At 41.0% G+C, this 16610-nt stretch overlaps 1 protein-coding gene across 2 annotated transcripts in view; it reads left to right on the forward strand.

Moving 5' to 3' along the window:
• Positions 1-16610, forward strand: part of OLFM2 (olfactomedin 2) — a 103848-nt gene that overhangs the window by 42933 nt on the left and 44305 nt on the right. Inside the window, exon 1 of one of the 2 annotated variants that reach the window (XM_053464986.1) lies at positions 11414-11734. The exons of the other annotated variant lie outside the window; for it this stretch is intronic. Coding sequence (XP_053320961.1) covers positions 11606-11734 — 129 coding nt within the window. The 5' untranslated portion in view covers positions 11414-11605. Of the gene's footprint in view, positions 1-11413; positions 11735-16610 lie in introns of those variants that run through there. 2 annotated transcript variants of the gene reach the window in all.

The raw sequence follows: 16610 nt of genomic DNA on the forward strand, positions 1-16610 counted from the left end.
CAGACCCCTGTAGTTATGCCACTGCGGATTCACACATGTTGCATCTCTCATAAAGATTTTTTTAACATATTTTTGGTACAAAATATCTCTTTTGGATATATACCATGTGTGCACACCTTTTTAGGAGAAGCATATGGAAACAATTTCACTTTCCTTTAAAAGTTTAGAGACACGGGGTAGCGTGCAACTGTTTGTATGAGGGATATTATTCCATTTATTTTGGGTTATAATTTCCCTGTGAAAGTTTTCAGATTACAGTTTTTTGCCAGCAGCCTCGAGGAAGCAATTTACCTTTGCGACATCATTTGTCCTAATATATCCTCAGAAAATTCTTCAAAATGGAGGAAAAGGGAAACTATTTTTATTCTCAATATCTCAATTATTCGCATACTTGAACAACTTATTTTCAAGCTACAATTTACTTTTGTACTTTCCATAGGGACTTTGTGCATGTCAAATTATTTTGTTTCCTGGCAACATTACTAGGGTATGGGTGAGGTCCTTCCATCTGTCCAGTGACCCCCTTTCCAGCCAATTGACATCTTTATTCAAATACCCAAGAAAAAAAACAGAACACCGTTATTTGGATAGCAATGGCCACAGCTTTATTAATACCATGTAAAGTGCAGAGTTCTTATTGGCTTTCATATTAATGAATTTACATTAGACAGCTGGGCCTTTGCAGAGTCAACGCCCTTTACCTACAGACTGTATTACTGGTGACTGGCGCATCGCCACCATTAACATTTTCACTAGAACCAACTGGGATTGCTTACAGACCCCCGTGACCCATCCCTAAAACTATAACATGAAGCATTTGCCAAACTAAAAATGGGAAAAGTGCCTCATCATGATTGGGAAAGGAGGAAACCCCATCTCACTGATCTTTAACCAGCCCTTAATCTCACCTTTCCAGCTAGCTAATGCGTCCACCCCTACCTAAACGTAACCCTTAGTGGCTTCCCCCTCCCAACCAAGTCACGCAGCCCTGTCTTGAAAGTGCCTGCAATTCCCCATTTTTCACCCGTATCCCATTCTGGGAGATTTAGCAATGGCTTAACAGATCAAAGTGCAGACAATACTGATAATTCACTTCTCTTTGGTAGGGTCAGGGCCTACATGGTCTTCTGTGCTTGCTTTAAAAATATAGTAAAAGGTTTTGTAAGTGGTCAATTCTTAAAATGGATGAGGTATAAAGGAAAAAAAGAGCAAAGCATAACAAATGCTTAATCTGCCTGAAGACAAATGCTTAATCTGCCTCACAATAAATCTGACCCTGGCTGGCACACCTGGGAACTCTCTGGGTTTGACCCGGAGTCTCTGAGTGAAGTTCTGCTTCCTTGGGTCTCAGGCCCACTTTCCTCTCTCTCCAGGGAGAGGAGAAGCGGTTGGCCATGCCCACTACCCCCGTCCTATTCAAGGCTAACTGGTGCTAGCCACATCTCCAAGTGGCTAGCCCTACCTCTGTTTATGACTAGCCCTTCCCATCATGCGATTAGCCCTGGCTCCACACGAAGCACATGAAGAGCTTTGTATAGTCTAGCTTGGAAAGTTCTGGTTGGGATGATAGCTACTGTTTCCGGGTGCGTGTCCCTTTTCACATAACCACCATACAGGAGGCTCAAATACCTCTTGCATTGTTGTCTAACCTTCAGAAAGACATAGAATAATTTTACAAAACAAATCGCAAGTGAATGAAGGACAATATTGTCTTAAAAATGCATTTTCGTAGCTACTCTTTGCGTTTTCCATTAATTGTAACTAGTGCTCATTAAGAAAAGAGTGGCGGTTTCTCTGTGTGGGCAGATAATGTCAATTACGTATTACTAAGGCCTACTGGTTATTTTTTGTATATCCTCAGCTTGGATTTCCATCCAGGTAATTCGTTCTTCTTTGCTTGTTAAAATTGGGATTAAGTAGACATATTGGGCTAGATGCAATAAAGGGTGAGAATGTTAAAACCGTGTGGTGACTGATATGCTCAGTGTTACAAAGGCCAATCAATACCGTATTCATGATATCAATACACGGGGTGGCTGAAAGTCACCCCATAATAACCCCCGATCAGCATGTATAGGCTCTTATTTTAATTAAAATGCCTAGAGATTGTGGTAGAGTCTCGTTATTATTCCGTTGGGTATTTTACCTTTCTACAATGCGTAGAATTTGTTTTGATGTGTCTAAAGATTTAAAGTATTTGAAGGTCTAGAGTGAACGTGTGAGAATGAATCGATTTTATACACGCTAATAATGCCCCTCTCCTTCTCGATGATGGAACCCCTCCTGTATAACACCACGTTTTACCCAGCATGGTTTGTAAAATGTGCCCATTATCCTCTGCCCCTTACTGTTTAATGTCGTTTAGCAAACCATTCCATTCCTCCGCTCGTTAGCATTCGATTACCTGTGTATGCATACATAATTGGCTCATTTGTACTTCAGATTGCTTGTTTTCATATGCTAATTGGAGGCTTGAATCACGCTTGGAGTTATGACGGAGAATGTTGGGAGCTATGGCGATATGGCCAGTGATGTATTTACCTTTGGGGCCACCGTAGGCCTGACTTAGGGCAGCGCCCTGAGCCTTCACCCTCTGCGGTCACCAATGGCGTCTATGGAGGATGTGCTGAGCTTGCACAGGTTCCGTAGCATGCATTTACTGGTTGGGGAGAGCTCCCTTGTGACCGGTCCATTAAGGGTCTAGTCGGCCTAGACCAGGATGCCTCGCTGGTGGTGACCCGGAGAAGTAAGAGCTTCCAGGTATGGGGATGATGGAGGCTCTGGACCTTATTTTTGTATACATGTTAAGGGGAATGGGGGACAGACTTGTCACCTTGCATCCTGAATCTGTTGCTTGCTTGTTTCAGCTCAGCTCTTGTGCAGTTGAGTTTAGGGAATGGTGTGTGATTTTTTATTTTTTGAGATTGTGTTTTTTTTGTTTTTTTTTGTGTAGGACTTTTGTCCGACTTGTGCTAGTTTGCTGTAAACCTTAGCCGAATCACACGCAATCTCCATTTAGTGAATAGATCCCTGTTCAGCACAAAACGTAAATATCGTTCATGGTCATTGTCATCTGTTTACCACATCCGGAAGCATTCCCTCTCTGGACGAGTTGAATTCTGCAAACATCAGAGTCATATGTTGACATAAATAAAGTATAAAAAAGAAAACCTCATAAAAAGTCAATGTATAATACTAAGGAGTGTTTTCATAACCTCATAAAAATGAAAACCAAAGAGAATCTATGTTGAGTCTAAACACAATATGTTCTGTGATGCAACAAATCAAACCTCATTTCAAACGATGCCAAACCTGTATAATACATATAGTTATGATTTTTATGTATATAGTCATTGTGTCTTTCATGGCATTTGATGTACAAACTCTTTTCACTAATCCTCCGCGTTTACAACCTCAATTAACCAACATCATTCAGTGACTTAAATACCCATAAATATTGTGTAGTAGATGTGGAACAATAGCTCCCTCTGGTGTCTATATGATGAAACTGCATTGTGAATTTTAGTATGTTACATTACATTATGGTGCATATTAACCCTGTGCATTCGCTTAAATCTGAGATTAATAAACAAACTCATTAGGACCAAAATACGTAAATATAAAAACATAACATAGGATCCTTATGTCCGATGGATCATATATGAACATAAAATCATCTTCATTATGTTTTAAATAATGTAGGATTAGACCTGTAATCCCCATGCTCAGCATAGAATTGAGCAGCTGTCTGGCCACCGAGATGTGGTAAACGCTCATTCAGGACCATGGGAATACCATGATTTTGTTGCCCCCTCTCCTGCATGCCTTTGTTTTCTTGTATAGGAGAGAATTTGTTGGATGCGCCACCGTCAGATTAACAGCCCAAGTCTGTTAGTGAGCGGATCCGCACCTATTTAAAGGTTAAGGAGATCATTTCTTTAGTTTTGTTTTGTTTGTCGTTGACACTCTGTGGAAATGTTTTGTCTGGCGCTGTCGTTGTGAAGGAAGGTAGACAAAAAAAAGGAGAAGGATAAGACATGTCACAGAGATTGATGAAAGAAGCATGATCGGATTAGAGACCTCTGGAGTGGGTAGGAATATTGTAAAAATCAATCATATATTAAACTCTGTTTTATGGGTGTACACGTTGCAATCGTGGATCAGGTTCCAGTGTCAGCGTGCGTTGTCGTGTTATAGCCGGGATCAGACTGTGTCACCCTGATCTGTTCTGTTATGAGGCGGTAGAGAACAAATTAACCCAGTCCATGCTGTTATATCACCTCTGGGATCTGATTATAGAGGCAGCCTGCCCCGTTCTGTTATAACGCAGTTGAGATTAAAGTGTTATCTTGATCTAACCGTATCTCCAGAAGAATATAGATACTTTGGAGAAAGTTCAGAGAAGGGCTACTAACCAGGTTCATGGATTACAGGATAAAATGTATCAGGAAAGGTTAAAGTGTCCTAACATAAATAGCCTGAATAAAAAAAGCCAACAGAGGGGAGATATGATAGAAACATTTCAATAGATAAAGGGACTCAACCTGATAAAGGAAGAGAGTTTATTAAAAAAACAAATACTACCACAACAAGAGGACATATCCTTAAGCTAGAGGGGCAAATGTTTAAAAGCAACATCAGGAAACATGACTCTACTGAAAGGGTAGTGGATGCATGGAATAGCCTTCCAGCAGAAGTGGTAGAGATTAATACAGTGAAGGCGTTTCAGCAAGCATGGGATAGACATATCGCTAAGATAAGGCCAGGGACTAAAGAAAGTATTCAAAGGTTGGGCAGACTAGATGGGGCGAATGGCTCTTATCTGCCATTACTTTTATACATTTCTATTTTATCGCCAATGGGATCTGATTATTGTGTCAACCTTCTATGTTATGTTTTAGTTCTGCAGGGATCAGATTAGAGTGTCGATCTGCCATCTTATCTGCCATATCAGACCTTTAAAATCCTGGCACCAAAGTCGGTGCTGCGGTTTTTTACCGTGTTAACCCCTTATTAACCCCTGCTAAAAAAAACGACAAAAAAATGAAAAGAAAGAAAAAAAACGAACACGAAGGACGGACACGAATATTCGCCAGAAAAGAACGGGCGAATATTCATGGAATTCGAAGGTTTTTTTTTTTTACACGAAGACTTGGCTGGCACCCAAGTCTTGTTATTAGTAAGATGGGATAAGATAAGACTGGTCAGTTCAGAAAAGCCCGGCCCTTCTGTTATAGCGCCACTAGGATCTGATGAAACCATCATCCTGCTCTGTTCTAACGCAGATGACAAGGTCAGGCTTGTTCATTCTGTGATAGCGCGACTGAGATCAGATTACAGCTTCAGTCAGCGGAGATCGATACTCTTATAACACTGCCGGAGATCCATTGTCATTTTTATTACATTCCATTCAAATGTGTTGGAAGCCTGCTGAGATCCTGCAACAATGTGAGGGCATCAGTCATAACCACGCAGGATATCAGACTGCATTATCTGTATTCTGGTTTTCTGATTCCGGTTCCAAAATAAAATGCCAAAAAAAATGGGTTTGTTGCTTTATGAAGAGAACTATGTGCTGAATGTGGGTACGTAGGATATATTTCTATGTTTCTCTAGAGCGGTGACCTACTCCGAGCAGGAGGAAATCTCTGGCGTAAAGTGAGTTAGCATATCCTTCCTTTTAGGATTCAACAGGTCAGAGAGAAAAAAAAGATGATTATTACTATCCTTGTGTTGTTTTTCAGAGAATCGATTCATATCCACAATTCTCGAATTCCTTCCTGAGCGCTGTCGATCAGTTCCTGTTTTTCTGCTTTTTTTCTGTGTTTGGGGAAGGTGCCAGCCTTGGCCATTATTAATAACCCCAATTAGTTAGGATCTTCTCCTTGTCTGTTACATGGAATTAAAAGTCCGGGCATCACAAACGGCCATTTTACGAATGTTTCACAGTTGCTTTCTACAATTCTAGAATTTGTTATTCACACTATAGAGACAATCAGGAAGGGATTCTTTACAGTGAGGACAATAAAGGTACGGAATTCACTGCCAAGGGAGGTGGTGTTATCCAATATATATGCCTTCAAAAGGGGTCTGGATATGTTTTTTGAAAGGCATGACATACAGGGATATAAATAGAATAACATTAATATTTTAGACCTTCTTGATCCAAGGAGAAATCCGATGGCCTCTTGGGGTCAAGAAGGATTTTTTTTCCCCTGATGGCAGAATCCGAAGTAGCTTAATTAGGGTTTTTTTTGCCTTCTTTTGGATCAAGAATAGGAATGTTAGGTAGAAGGGTTGAACTTGATGGACTTAGGTCTTTTTTCAACCTTATTTACTATGTAACTATGTAACTGCACCATCTGGCTTGGGATTGAAAAGCCCACCCCCAGAAAATCATATGTAAGGGGACAGGAAAGGGACACAAGCCTGTATAGAAGTTAAAACAGCTAACTGAATGTCCAAGCGCAACCAAGTGTCCATGACCATGGAAGCAGAGATGCTGCTTCCTTCGGTGGGTGCTATACACCTGTGCATAGACACAGTGGTGGATTTTGGCTTGGCTTTGCCCTATGCTCGACCCAGGGCAGCGCCCCCCAGCTGGCCCCATCAAACACCAGCAGAATAAAGAAACTTTCCCAGAGACCCAGGGAAGCCGGACATCACCAGGAGACCCCGGGTCAAACCCAGAGAGTTCCTAGGTATGCCAATCACTGGAGCTGTTACTGAATGGCCCCCGTTGTGTTTGAGACGTTTAGAATGAAAGCCTGGACTTAAATCAACTCTGCTTGACTGTTGTGAGCTTAATGCTGATTAATTGTTTATTATTTCATGAATCTTAGTCTTTCATGTGTCTCGGAAGGAAGGTTGAATTTATTCTTGGGGACGGTGTAATTGCTGGTCTATTTTCAGCTGCACATCCTTTTGATACATTTTTAGCCTCTGTCTGATAACGTTTCCCCAGCTCGGTTTCTCAGCATTGTAATTATTGTGCATGCCGAACAACCTTGAGTCTGGTGTAATTATTTTCGGGAACTTTTGGGATTAGAGTCTTGTGTTTCTGTTCATTCCTTTTCATGCTCATGCATTTATGAGTGAATATCGCATCTTGTCGAACTAAAACACTGCCATAGGAACCTCTTAAGCGCGGGGTGATCACTGGAAACTGGGTTCATTATGGCTCCGAAATGGGGCAGTGTTCAGGCGGCCAGTGGAATGATTCATACATATAAAATATAACTAAAAATAATATAAATAAATTGTAATAAATAATATAAAATATTCATTCATATTTCTGCATTTAGCATAAAAAATACATTAAATTGCATGCAAGTTGGTGTTTACATATTGACATTAGAAAATAAGATTAATCTCATTAAGTGAAACCAGGAAACATACTTAAAATGCTTTCTGCGCATGTCCTGTAGTAGCAGCAGCCAATCGCATGCATGCTTGATTCTTCCATTGAATTAAATTGGACCACATTTTTTTTAATTACAACTGGACAGCAACCTTCATTAAAAAAAACCAAGACAGGTCATCTTGTGTAAAATTACACACATGGTTTAAAAAAATAACCCCCCCTCCCCCCCGATAAGAGCATCATGGAACATCTTCTTGTCTGGCTCCCCTCTTAACAGCAACATAAAAATTGACTATAATATTGACACATGTTGAGAACTACTGGTACAGAAGGAGAAGAGGACCCTGCCCTTGGGACCATCCAATCTATTGGGAGGTTGAGGGTAAATTAGAAGAAAGAAGGTGCTGGGGAAAGGATGATTTGATTGTCGTGAGACAATGTCGTGTCATTATTTCCCTCCTTGGCCTCCAGTAGATTGGATCCAAAAGAGGGACTCTTGGGAGGAAAGTACACACAATTCTGTGTACTTACCTCCCACTTAAAATGCTGAACCCGTTTGTCGGGAAATCCTATTTAGTAGACCAACGTGGAGATCTGTATAATGGGGATGAAAGACTGTGTACCGGGGAAATGGATGTGGACTTTGACTGCTGATGTCACCAGGTTCTCAGAAGGTCTTCATCCAATGACTGTTTGACGTAGATTGGAGCCACAAAATAATGCGTTTCTCATGGAAATGTTGCTAGAAACATCAGACATTAAACCGAAGCAAATCATGATCACAAAGAAGAATAGGGTTTTTCTGCCAACATTCTACTCGTTCCCAAGTTGTTCCCCGACACAAATGTGTAATTCAGCGCTTGCATTAGGTGTTTGTAAAAGCTCATCACTGCTGTTTTGAGAATTTGCATTAATAAGATAGTGTAAGATTTTTTTTTTATTACCTCCCATACAAGTCGTATCTTAGAAACAGAACGTTACCTGCCTGCATGGGCAAAAATACTGAGATTTCCGATTACTCTGGAGAAAGAACCGTTACTGGATCCGCTTTTCTAGAGGTTAAGGCAAGATGAAGCTGTTTTACATGCAAGGAGTAGAGGACGGAGCAAAAGGGAAGATAACTTTCTGGCAAGACATTTTAGTAACAAGATTAAAAGAGAAAAAAGTTTGGGCTAGAGGTGACATTGAACAGGAGACAGGGAACTCTTACAAAGCTGAACACGAAATAAGGGACAATAGGCACATATTGGAAAATCAATTTGGTAACAGAGTAATAGACCAGGTGTGGAGACGCATTAACGTGGAGTATCAGTTGAGCCGGAACCAGAATAGGTTAGCGGTTTGGAAGGAAATTGAAAGACATATGTGGTCAGAAAACTAGATATAGCTCGTATTGAAATCGCCCCTAAATTGTCCAGTGAAACTTACGTCGAGCATTTTCATCGTAATTGTCATAGAAGTCTTACGTTTTCTAGCAATTTGAGCTATATAAAAACATAGAAAAATTATTTGATGGCAGATAAGTACCATTGAGACCTTTTAGTCCATATGCCCTGTTTGGCTATATTGTTTTAGGGTTCCTTTTGTACATTTTTGTATGTGTAAATACTATAATATGGTATTTCTATTCTTTTGGTCTCTCATCTGTATTTGGTAACAAACCCCAACACTCTAGGAATCCCAGAAATTAATTTCTGTGAATTCATTCTGTTTGTCATTCATTAGTCATGGGAAAGTAATTAATTATTCATTAGTTTTAATGACCCATTATTTCTAATTACCAAATTTCAGATTGCCTACAAAAAAAATCTTCTTTGTTCAGACAAAAGTGCAGATATGCAGAGTTACCACTAGATGGCAGCAGACCCCCACACACAGTCAGCTCTCTGTGGTTGCCTGTCTAGGTCTTCTAGTTGCTCAGCCATAAAGTTTTTAGGTGTCTTCTACAAAAGGTAGACCTCCCAAGTGTCCCTCTTTTGGGCAATCCCTTTGTCATATTACAACACATGGATTTCCATCATGGATTTAGGTTTTATTACTAGGCTTTAATTGGATAGTTTAAAGCTGGATACTTAAATATGTAATATTGAAGAAAAATCTAGTAACAAGAAATTAGAATACTGTTTTAAATTGGAAACAATTACCGTATTAAAATAAGGCTTCCTGATGACGAATATATAGAATATTACTTAATTCATTTTAATTTAAAATGATGCCACCCAACCACTTAGCACTATGTTTGTTCGGGGAAATGAACCAAGAGATATTCTATATTTTGTTTGAACAGTTAAAAATTACACAAAATGTGTTGGTTTTTTTTACAAGTTCATTAAGTATTTTCTGTTACATCCCAGTGTTACGTACTATATATCAATAGAGGCAAAATAAAATGGTTGTGATAACCTGCGGGGTAATCTGGCCTAGGCCGACTAAGCCTAGGGCAGCAGGTCAGGTGAGGTGGCAGCCCATCTGCAGCATCATAGCCATTCAATTGGGCAATCAGGCTCCCTGTAGAGTCACCGATCTCCCCAACCAGACCATTAACGCTATGGATTTATGGACTCATCAAAGTCCTCCATAGCTTCCTTCCTCTCATGCCGTCCTTAAAAAGTGGAGTGCTGGGATATCCTGACACCCAGCAGTGATGATGGCGGCATGGAGGAGGCAGTTGATGGCTCTTCCTTGAGTTAGACTGATGGGTTAGGAAAAGAGGGCCCTGCTCTCAAGCTTACATTAGAATCCCCTCACTTTCCATAACCCAACCGTCCAGCGATGTGCATTGAAGGAGATGTGTTTGGTCCAACTTATCTCCTGGGCTGCTTCAAGCTAGAGTTCCAGGAGGTTTAATGAGAACTCCCATGCTCATGCGCAGCAAGCTCTCCCATTGATTTCAGTGCCTTAAGCAGCTGGAACTGGCTTGAAATGCAGACACCAGGGGGGGGTATTTCACCAGAGCTCTCGGGCTGCAACATCTTCACCGTGTAATGTTTTATTATGTTTATTATATTTTTTACAGGTAAAGAATGCCTACAATGCATTTTAGTATGAATTCTTCGTTGGTAGAGCTATATGAGGCATCAGACGGCCCCTTTAAAAAAAGACTAGTCGTAAAAAAAAGGGCGAAAATAAATAAAACGGGGATATTATACATGATTTAATTACCACCTAGGAAATTTTCAATTGCCCTGCGGCGAGTGTCCAATAATAGACAAAAGATGGGTGCCACAGCTGGTAACTCTTCCACATCTCCTGACAGCTGCTCTGGGTAATTTAATATTTCTTTATTAAAACTGGCTTTTTTTTTATAGTTGTGTTTGCGGATCATATTGATAAACAGAAAAAAAAATGGGAGAAATGGGATGTAAGAGACGGGGAGAGCAGAAAGGGAGAACATAAAGGACAGACAGAAATAAGCAGATATATTATTATATTATATATTATTCTATATTATTATTATTATTATTATTATGTTACAGGTGGATAATAAAAATTGAAAGTCAGGACCAAACTCATACATATTTCATAATGCTCTATCTCGTTCTCTCTCTATATATATATATATTTATGGCTATTGCCCCTTTTAACTGAGTTACTCTCAAAGGATCCGTGTATAAAGTGGATATAGAGGCAGAAGGTGATCATTTGTATTTATGTATATATAAATGGACAGACAGACAATGGATAGAAAGGTTGACATACATCAATAGATAGATAAATGGAAATCTGATGGACGGGTAGATGGATAAATAGGTAGACAGACAATGAATGGATAGAATGAAATAGATAAAGAAACAGTGGATGAATAGATTTGTATAGATGGATGGATGGATAAATGGATAGATAGATAGATAGATAGATAGATAGATAGATAGATAGATAGATAGATAGATAGATAGATTGATAGATAGATATTCACATAGCCCTGTCTGGCTGGCTGAGCCCACACAGCCGTGTGGCTTCTCAGGCAGGATGGATGGATGCGGGGAGGGGGAGAGGAAGGCAGAGAAAGGGAGGGGATGAATCGCTCTTCCTTCTGCTCTCATCCTCCTTTCACTCTGTGCCCAGGTCTGACACAGGCAGGAGCTGCAGTGCAGCCGTGCTCGCCCCCTCCAGGGCATCCTCCGTGCCTGCCTGAGCTTGGCACACACACACACACACACACGCAGGCAGGGAGACCGGGGACAGGACAGTGGCTGGCGATGAAGATGCCAACCCTATGAGCATGGTGGCCCCGGTGGCACAATGACGGTCCCCTTACTGAAAATCGGGGCCGTGCTCAGCACTATGGCAATGGTCACCAACTGGATGTCCCAGACACTGCCATCACTTGTGGGTCTCAATGGCACCAGAGGTGGCACCTCCGAGAAAATTGTGAGTTAACACCGGCAGCTTTCATTTGGGTTTTAAAACTGCTATTTCAAAGTTGGAAAAACCTGTTCCATGTACTATACATGATCAGGAGACTCTCCCACACGAGACACCTGTTACTGTCATACATGGGGGATTTTTTTACATACATATATATATATTATATATATTATATATATACATACGTATAGATTGTGCTCATAGATATATCTGTTTGTGATTGTGTGGTTGTGCGTTCATGTAATAAATATATTTGTTGTTTACCTTTATTACATTTTTGTATAAGCTTCTCAGTTTTAGTAAGTGGAAATGTTTTTATCGTCCTATATTTTGTCCTATGTTTTTACGTATATAGGAAGATGCAAACATTATTCGATACTATATATATATATATATATGTGTGTGTGTGTGTATAATTATTAGTAATTTAATTGTGGTAGGCATGTTATAGAAAATCCTTGCATACTTCTTTTTGTTCTAAGGATATGTATTGCATTGTATTGCTTTCTTTTCTTTTATGGCCGTGTTCATTTTATACATTAATACATATATAAATACAGTATATATATATATATACCCGGGAACTCTCAGGGTTTGCTCCTGAGTCTCGGGGTTTCTGCCCCAGTCTCGGGGTCTCCGAGTCTAGATCTGACTCCTTCCGATTCTCCCCTGCTCGGATCATATCCCACTTGGTGCTTTTGCTACCAGTATGTTATGGTTGATATCCCTGCTTGAATGCAGGTGACTGGATTAAGCCTATCTTTAAATAACGACAAGTCAAGGTTTCCATTTGGCGAGTCATTTGCCGCTCGTTTAAATATTAACCAGCGCGAGCGCTCTACACGTGTATAATAACAAGGATAACGCGGAGTCCGTATGGGGCTGATGTGGAAGCCCCGCTCCTTTCGGCTCGTTTACTGCGTAGAACTCAGGGGATCTCGGGACCTTTCTAAGGATGAACGCGAAGCTCGGTAATATTATTATTGCGAGTTATGAGGATTACTGATGGATAATGTTTGGGGGCGAGAGGGGGGGGCCATGACATTTACAGCACACGTCTGTATAGCAGATTACATTCAATTCTTTAATCTCCGCACCTCGTTTCTCGATATTAAACTGAGCCAAACGGTCTACCTGTCTTTTTGCCGTGCGCGTAATAAACAGGTAAAGCTGATATTGAATTTTTTTTATATATATCGAGTGTTAGTGGCTCTGAGAATTGACAGCTCTATTTAACTATCTGTGCCCTGCGTTATATTGAAGCGTAAGCTCTGCAGGTTAGGTTCTCTTTCGTCGGCACCAGCGAACCTCTGAATTGTATTCATAATACCCCGATGCATGGTAACTTACTCATTGAAAAAATCAGATTACCGTTAACGCTAAAAAGCGTTAACCCTTTCTAATATCACAAGGATTCTCTCTTCCAAATGACTCCTCTTCTCCCTGTATTCTAGCGATGTCTGTTCTTAGGATAGAGTTTTAACTCTTTGGTACAAGGATGGTCCTTTCTTCTCATTCCCCTCCCGTCCTTATGATACACACCTGGCGGGTTTCTATATAACAGTTTACCCTTCATAAGACAGCCCCCCAGTGTCTCCGAAGTGCATCCAAGTCCAGACATGGAACCTTTACAGCCCAGACAGTGTTTTTCAGCGACTGTCTCTGCTAGCACTGAGATTTCTCATTCCCGTGATTATAAACACTGGGATCTAGGATTATCCTTTTCCTTCTGCTCCTCCAGCCACGGTTGTGTTAGATTGTAAGCTCTGCAGGATAGACCCCCCCCCTTCCCTGTAGAGTTCCCATTCATCCTGTTTTTTATCTGTGTAAAGCCTACCTTAATATAATTCTAGTTATATTTAATGTTATATAAAGTATCTCACAGCTCTCTGACAACACCTTCCTGAGAGCCCATGTTCTGCAAATGACTCTCGCACTCCTATCACACCTTGTGTGTTGCCCCCCCGTTTTTCACACTCGGTTATATTCCGTCCTATTTAACGCACAGCCCTTTATTTGTCTTCTATCTCATTGACGTCATTATACCCCCTCCCATCTCACTCACCTCCTCTTATATACTCCATATTTCTCTCATATTCTCTTATATTCCATCTCTTAATATCATTGCCCATTTTTAGAGCTCTTCTAGATATTTTAGCCATTCTATATTGTCTCTCTTACTTCCCACATTTTTGTTATATCCGCCATGTCGGATACATCACAGCGGTGGGATTTTCACAAGGGCTGCACCGGGGACCACAAACAATAATTCTTGTTGCTTCTCAACACAGCATCGCTGACACTTGTCTGTACACCTCCACGCTTCACGCATGCACACCGCTTATAACATGATGTTCCGCAGCAACCAAATGCTGCCATTTTGGGACAGGAAGGTGGACCAGTAGTACTCACATGCAAAGGTTACCATTTCCTTCACTTTAATCCAGGATTGACTGCCGAAGGTGGCACTTAGAACGCTCACCGGCATAGACTGCTGAGGGTGACACTTAGAACACCCAACGGCATAGACTGCTGAGGGTGACCATTAGAACACCCACCGACATAGACTGTTTAGGGTGGCACTTAAAACGCTCTTCACATGGGGGGAAAGACGCTGCATGAAGGTGTCAGTGAAGGAAAGTGGCTATAGTTTGAATGTCATATTCCTGACACACTCAGGACAGTTGGCAATTATAGCTTTCCCTCACCCTCTCGAATCCCCTGGTATCTGTTTGATGTTGCAATCTCTGACCTTATCCATCGCTCCATAGCTTTAAGTCTTGGTTAACTTTGTCCGTGGCGCCTAGCAGGAGCCCGAAGCGCTGTGGGGAAGCCTAGCAGTCACTGGCATCTATCTGAGCGAGAACTAAGCCAGCTCTATAAATAACCTTGGCTGCCATCCCTGTCTCCACACTTACCCCGATCTGTGGGAGGGCGTCTCCTCTCATTAACCTTTTCATGGCCACCCTTGCCTTCCGTATCGACTTGACAAGGATATCGTGACCACGTTAACCGAACGGACGAGCTTAACGTTAAACAAAAATAAAAAACACCAAAACACTTGCTTATTGGCTTACAATTCAGATGCCGAAGTTGTTCAATCATAAACACTCCAAGACAATAAGTGTATGGTGTGCTGTTGCCTGCCAATCAGCGAGATGAAAGTGAATATCTTTTGTTCAGTGTCGATAAGCGAGAGAGACCTGGATTAGATAATGTGCAGTAGGAAGACGACAGCATCAAACTATAATTTTAAACCATTTTGGCTGACAATTTCTACGATAATCATATCTCACCTTGCGATGGAAAATAAAAACTGGACTAAAATCATTTAGATTTTGCTGTCCTGGAGAATCATTTTTTTGTGACATCCAATTTAAAGGGGGCTATATAGCTATCCGGCAAATAAGGGCTGTGTGAACATTATATTATGTTTAAGAAAATGAGTGTTTCTGGTTACAGAGTGATCTTATTACCATATCAAATGGTTCAACAGTCAACATCTGATTCGCTGCGCAAATTGGACACCACAGAACTACTACAGGTTAAAGCAGCCATAGAAGCAGATCCCTGGGCAAGGCTCCCCTAGTGCGCCACCCCAGCCGAGATGTACCTGCTGCTGCAATCGATTGACATTTATAGCTGGTGGTACAATGTGATGGACATAAAGGTCACTGCAGCCACCGGCACAGATGTCTCCACTTACAATTATTCCTTGGACCTCTCTGGGTTTGACCCAGAGTCTCTGGAGGAAGCCCTGCTTCCCCGGGTCTGCAGGTCAGTTTTCTTCTGTCTCCGGACTCTGGAGAAGCGTTTAACTACTCCCTCTCACTTCCCCTCACAATTCACACCTACTAATGGCTATCTGGGGCTAACCCTGCCCTTTTACATGACTAGTTCACCCCTACAGGTGACGTAGAGCTCCAGGTAGGCTATTTTAGGAGGTTTCCAGATATGCTAGAAATTCACCATGTTCTGTGTGCTACCTGATGATGGGCTCAGGGTATGCTGATGCTCTGACCACCAAGGAGTGCTCTTGGAGAGCCCATCCATGGCTTTCATGGTGGCCCAAGGAACAGCGGCAATAGACCCCTAAGGTAATGTGGATCCAGGGCAGCTGCTCCTTTTCCCGTCATCAACAGGATAATGCTATCACCATCTCAAAAATACAGTAATAACAACACAGTACATTAAACTGCGCACCTATGACCAGCAGGTTAAATCATAAGTAGAGTGATCACTACTGATTGATAATCGATTTGGCTTATTGACATTCCAATAAATAATAATAGAGTTAAAAGACCTTGTAGCGAGGCAAATGGGTGCGACGGAGACCCTAAAAAAACTGTTGATTCATCTGACGTTAATATCATGGAAGTGGTGGTATGGAACATTTTGTTTTCATCCCATTTTATTAATCCCTCTGTAACTGATTGTAAAGCACGGTGATTTTCAGTATTTTAGTAGCCAGAAACAGAAATCCATATATAACGGCAGAAAAAGTTAGGAGCCAGTTCTATAAATCTAGGAGCCGTGGTTCGTAAGGGGGAAGCAAGGTCTAAATCAACAGTGTCTGGACGATACCTATTTCTGGGAACTATTATTATTATTTAATATTTCGTATTTTCATCTTTTTTTTTTTTATTTAGCCTGTAGCTTCATCCATTGTGTCAAAAATCAAAACTCTTCTGTTTTTTTTACATCAGCGAGTAGGCGATCAAGTGGTCTTTAAGACTCTTGACTTCTTGGATCAAGTACTAGAAGGATTGAGACATTATTGAGCCACTAATCACCCAGAAGTGAATAAGTATCTGCATGTTGATCTGTAACTAGGAACTTGTGTTTGAAGAACCTCAACAATAGGATGTTCCTTCTTAAC

This window comes from Spea bombifrons, chromosome 4 (assembly GCF_027358695.1).
Source record: "Spea bombifrons isolate aSpeBom1 chromosome 4, aSpeBom1.2.pri, whole genome shotgun sequence".
NCBI lineage: Eukaryota > Metazoa > Chordata > Amphibia > Anura > Pelobatidae > Spea > Spea bombifrons.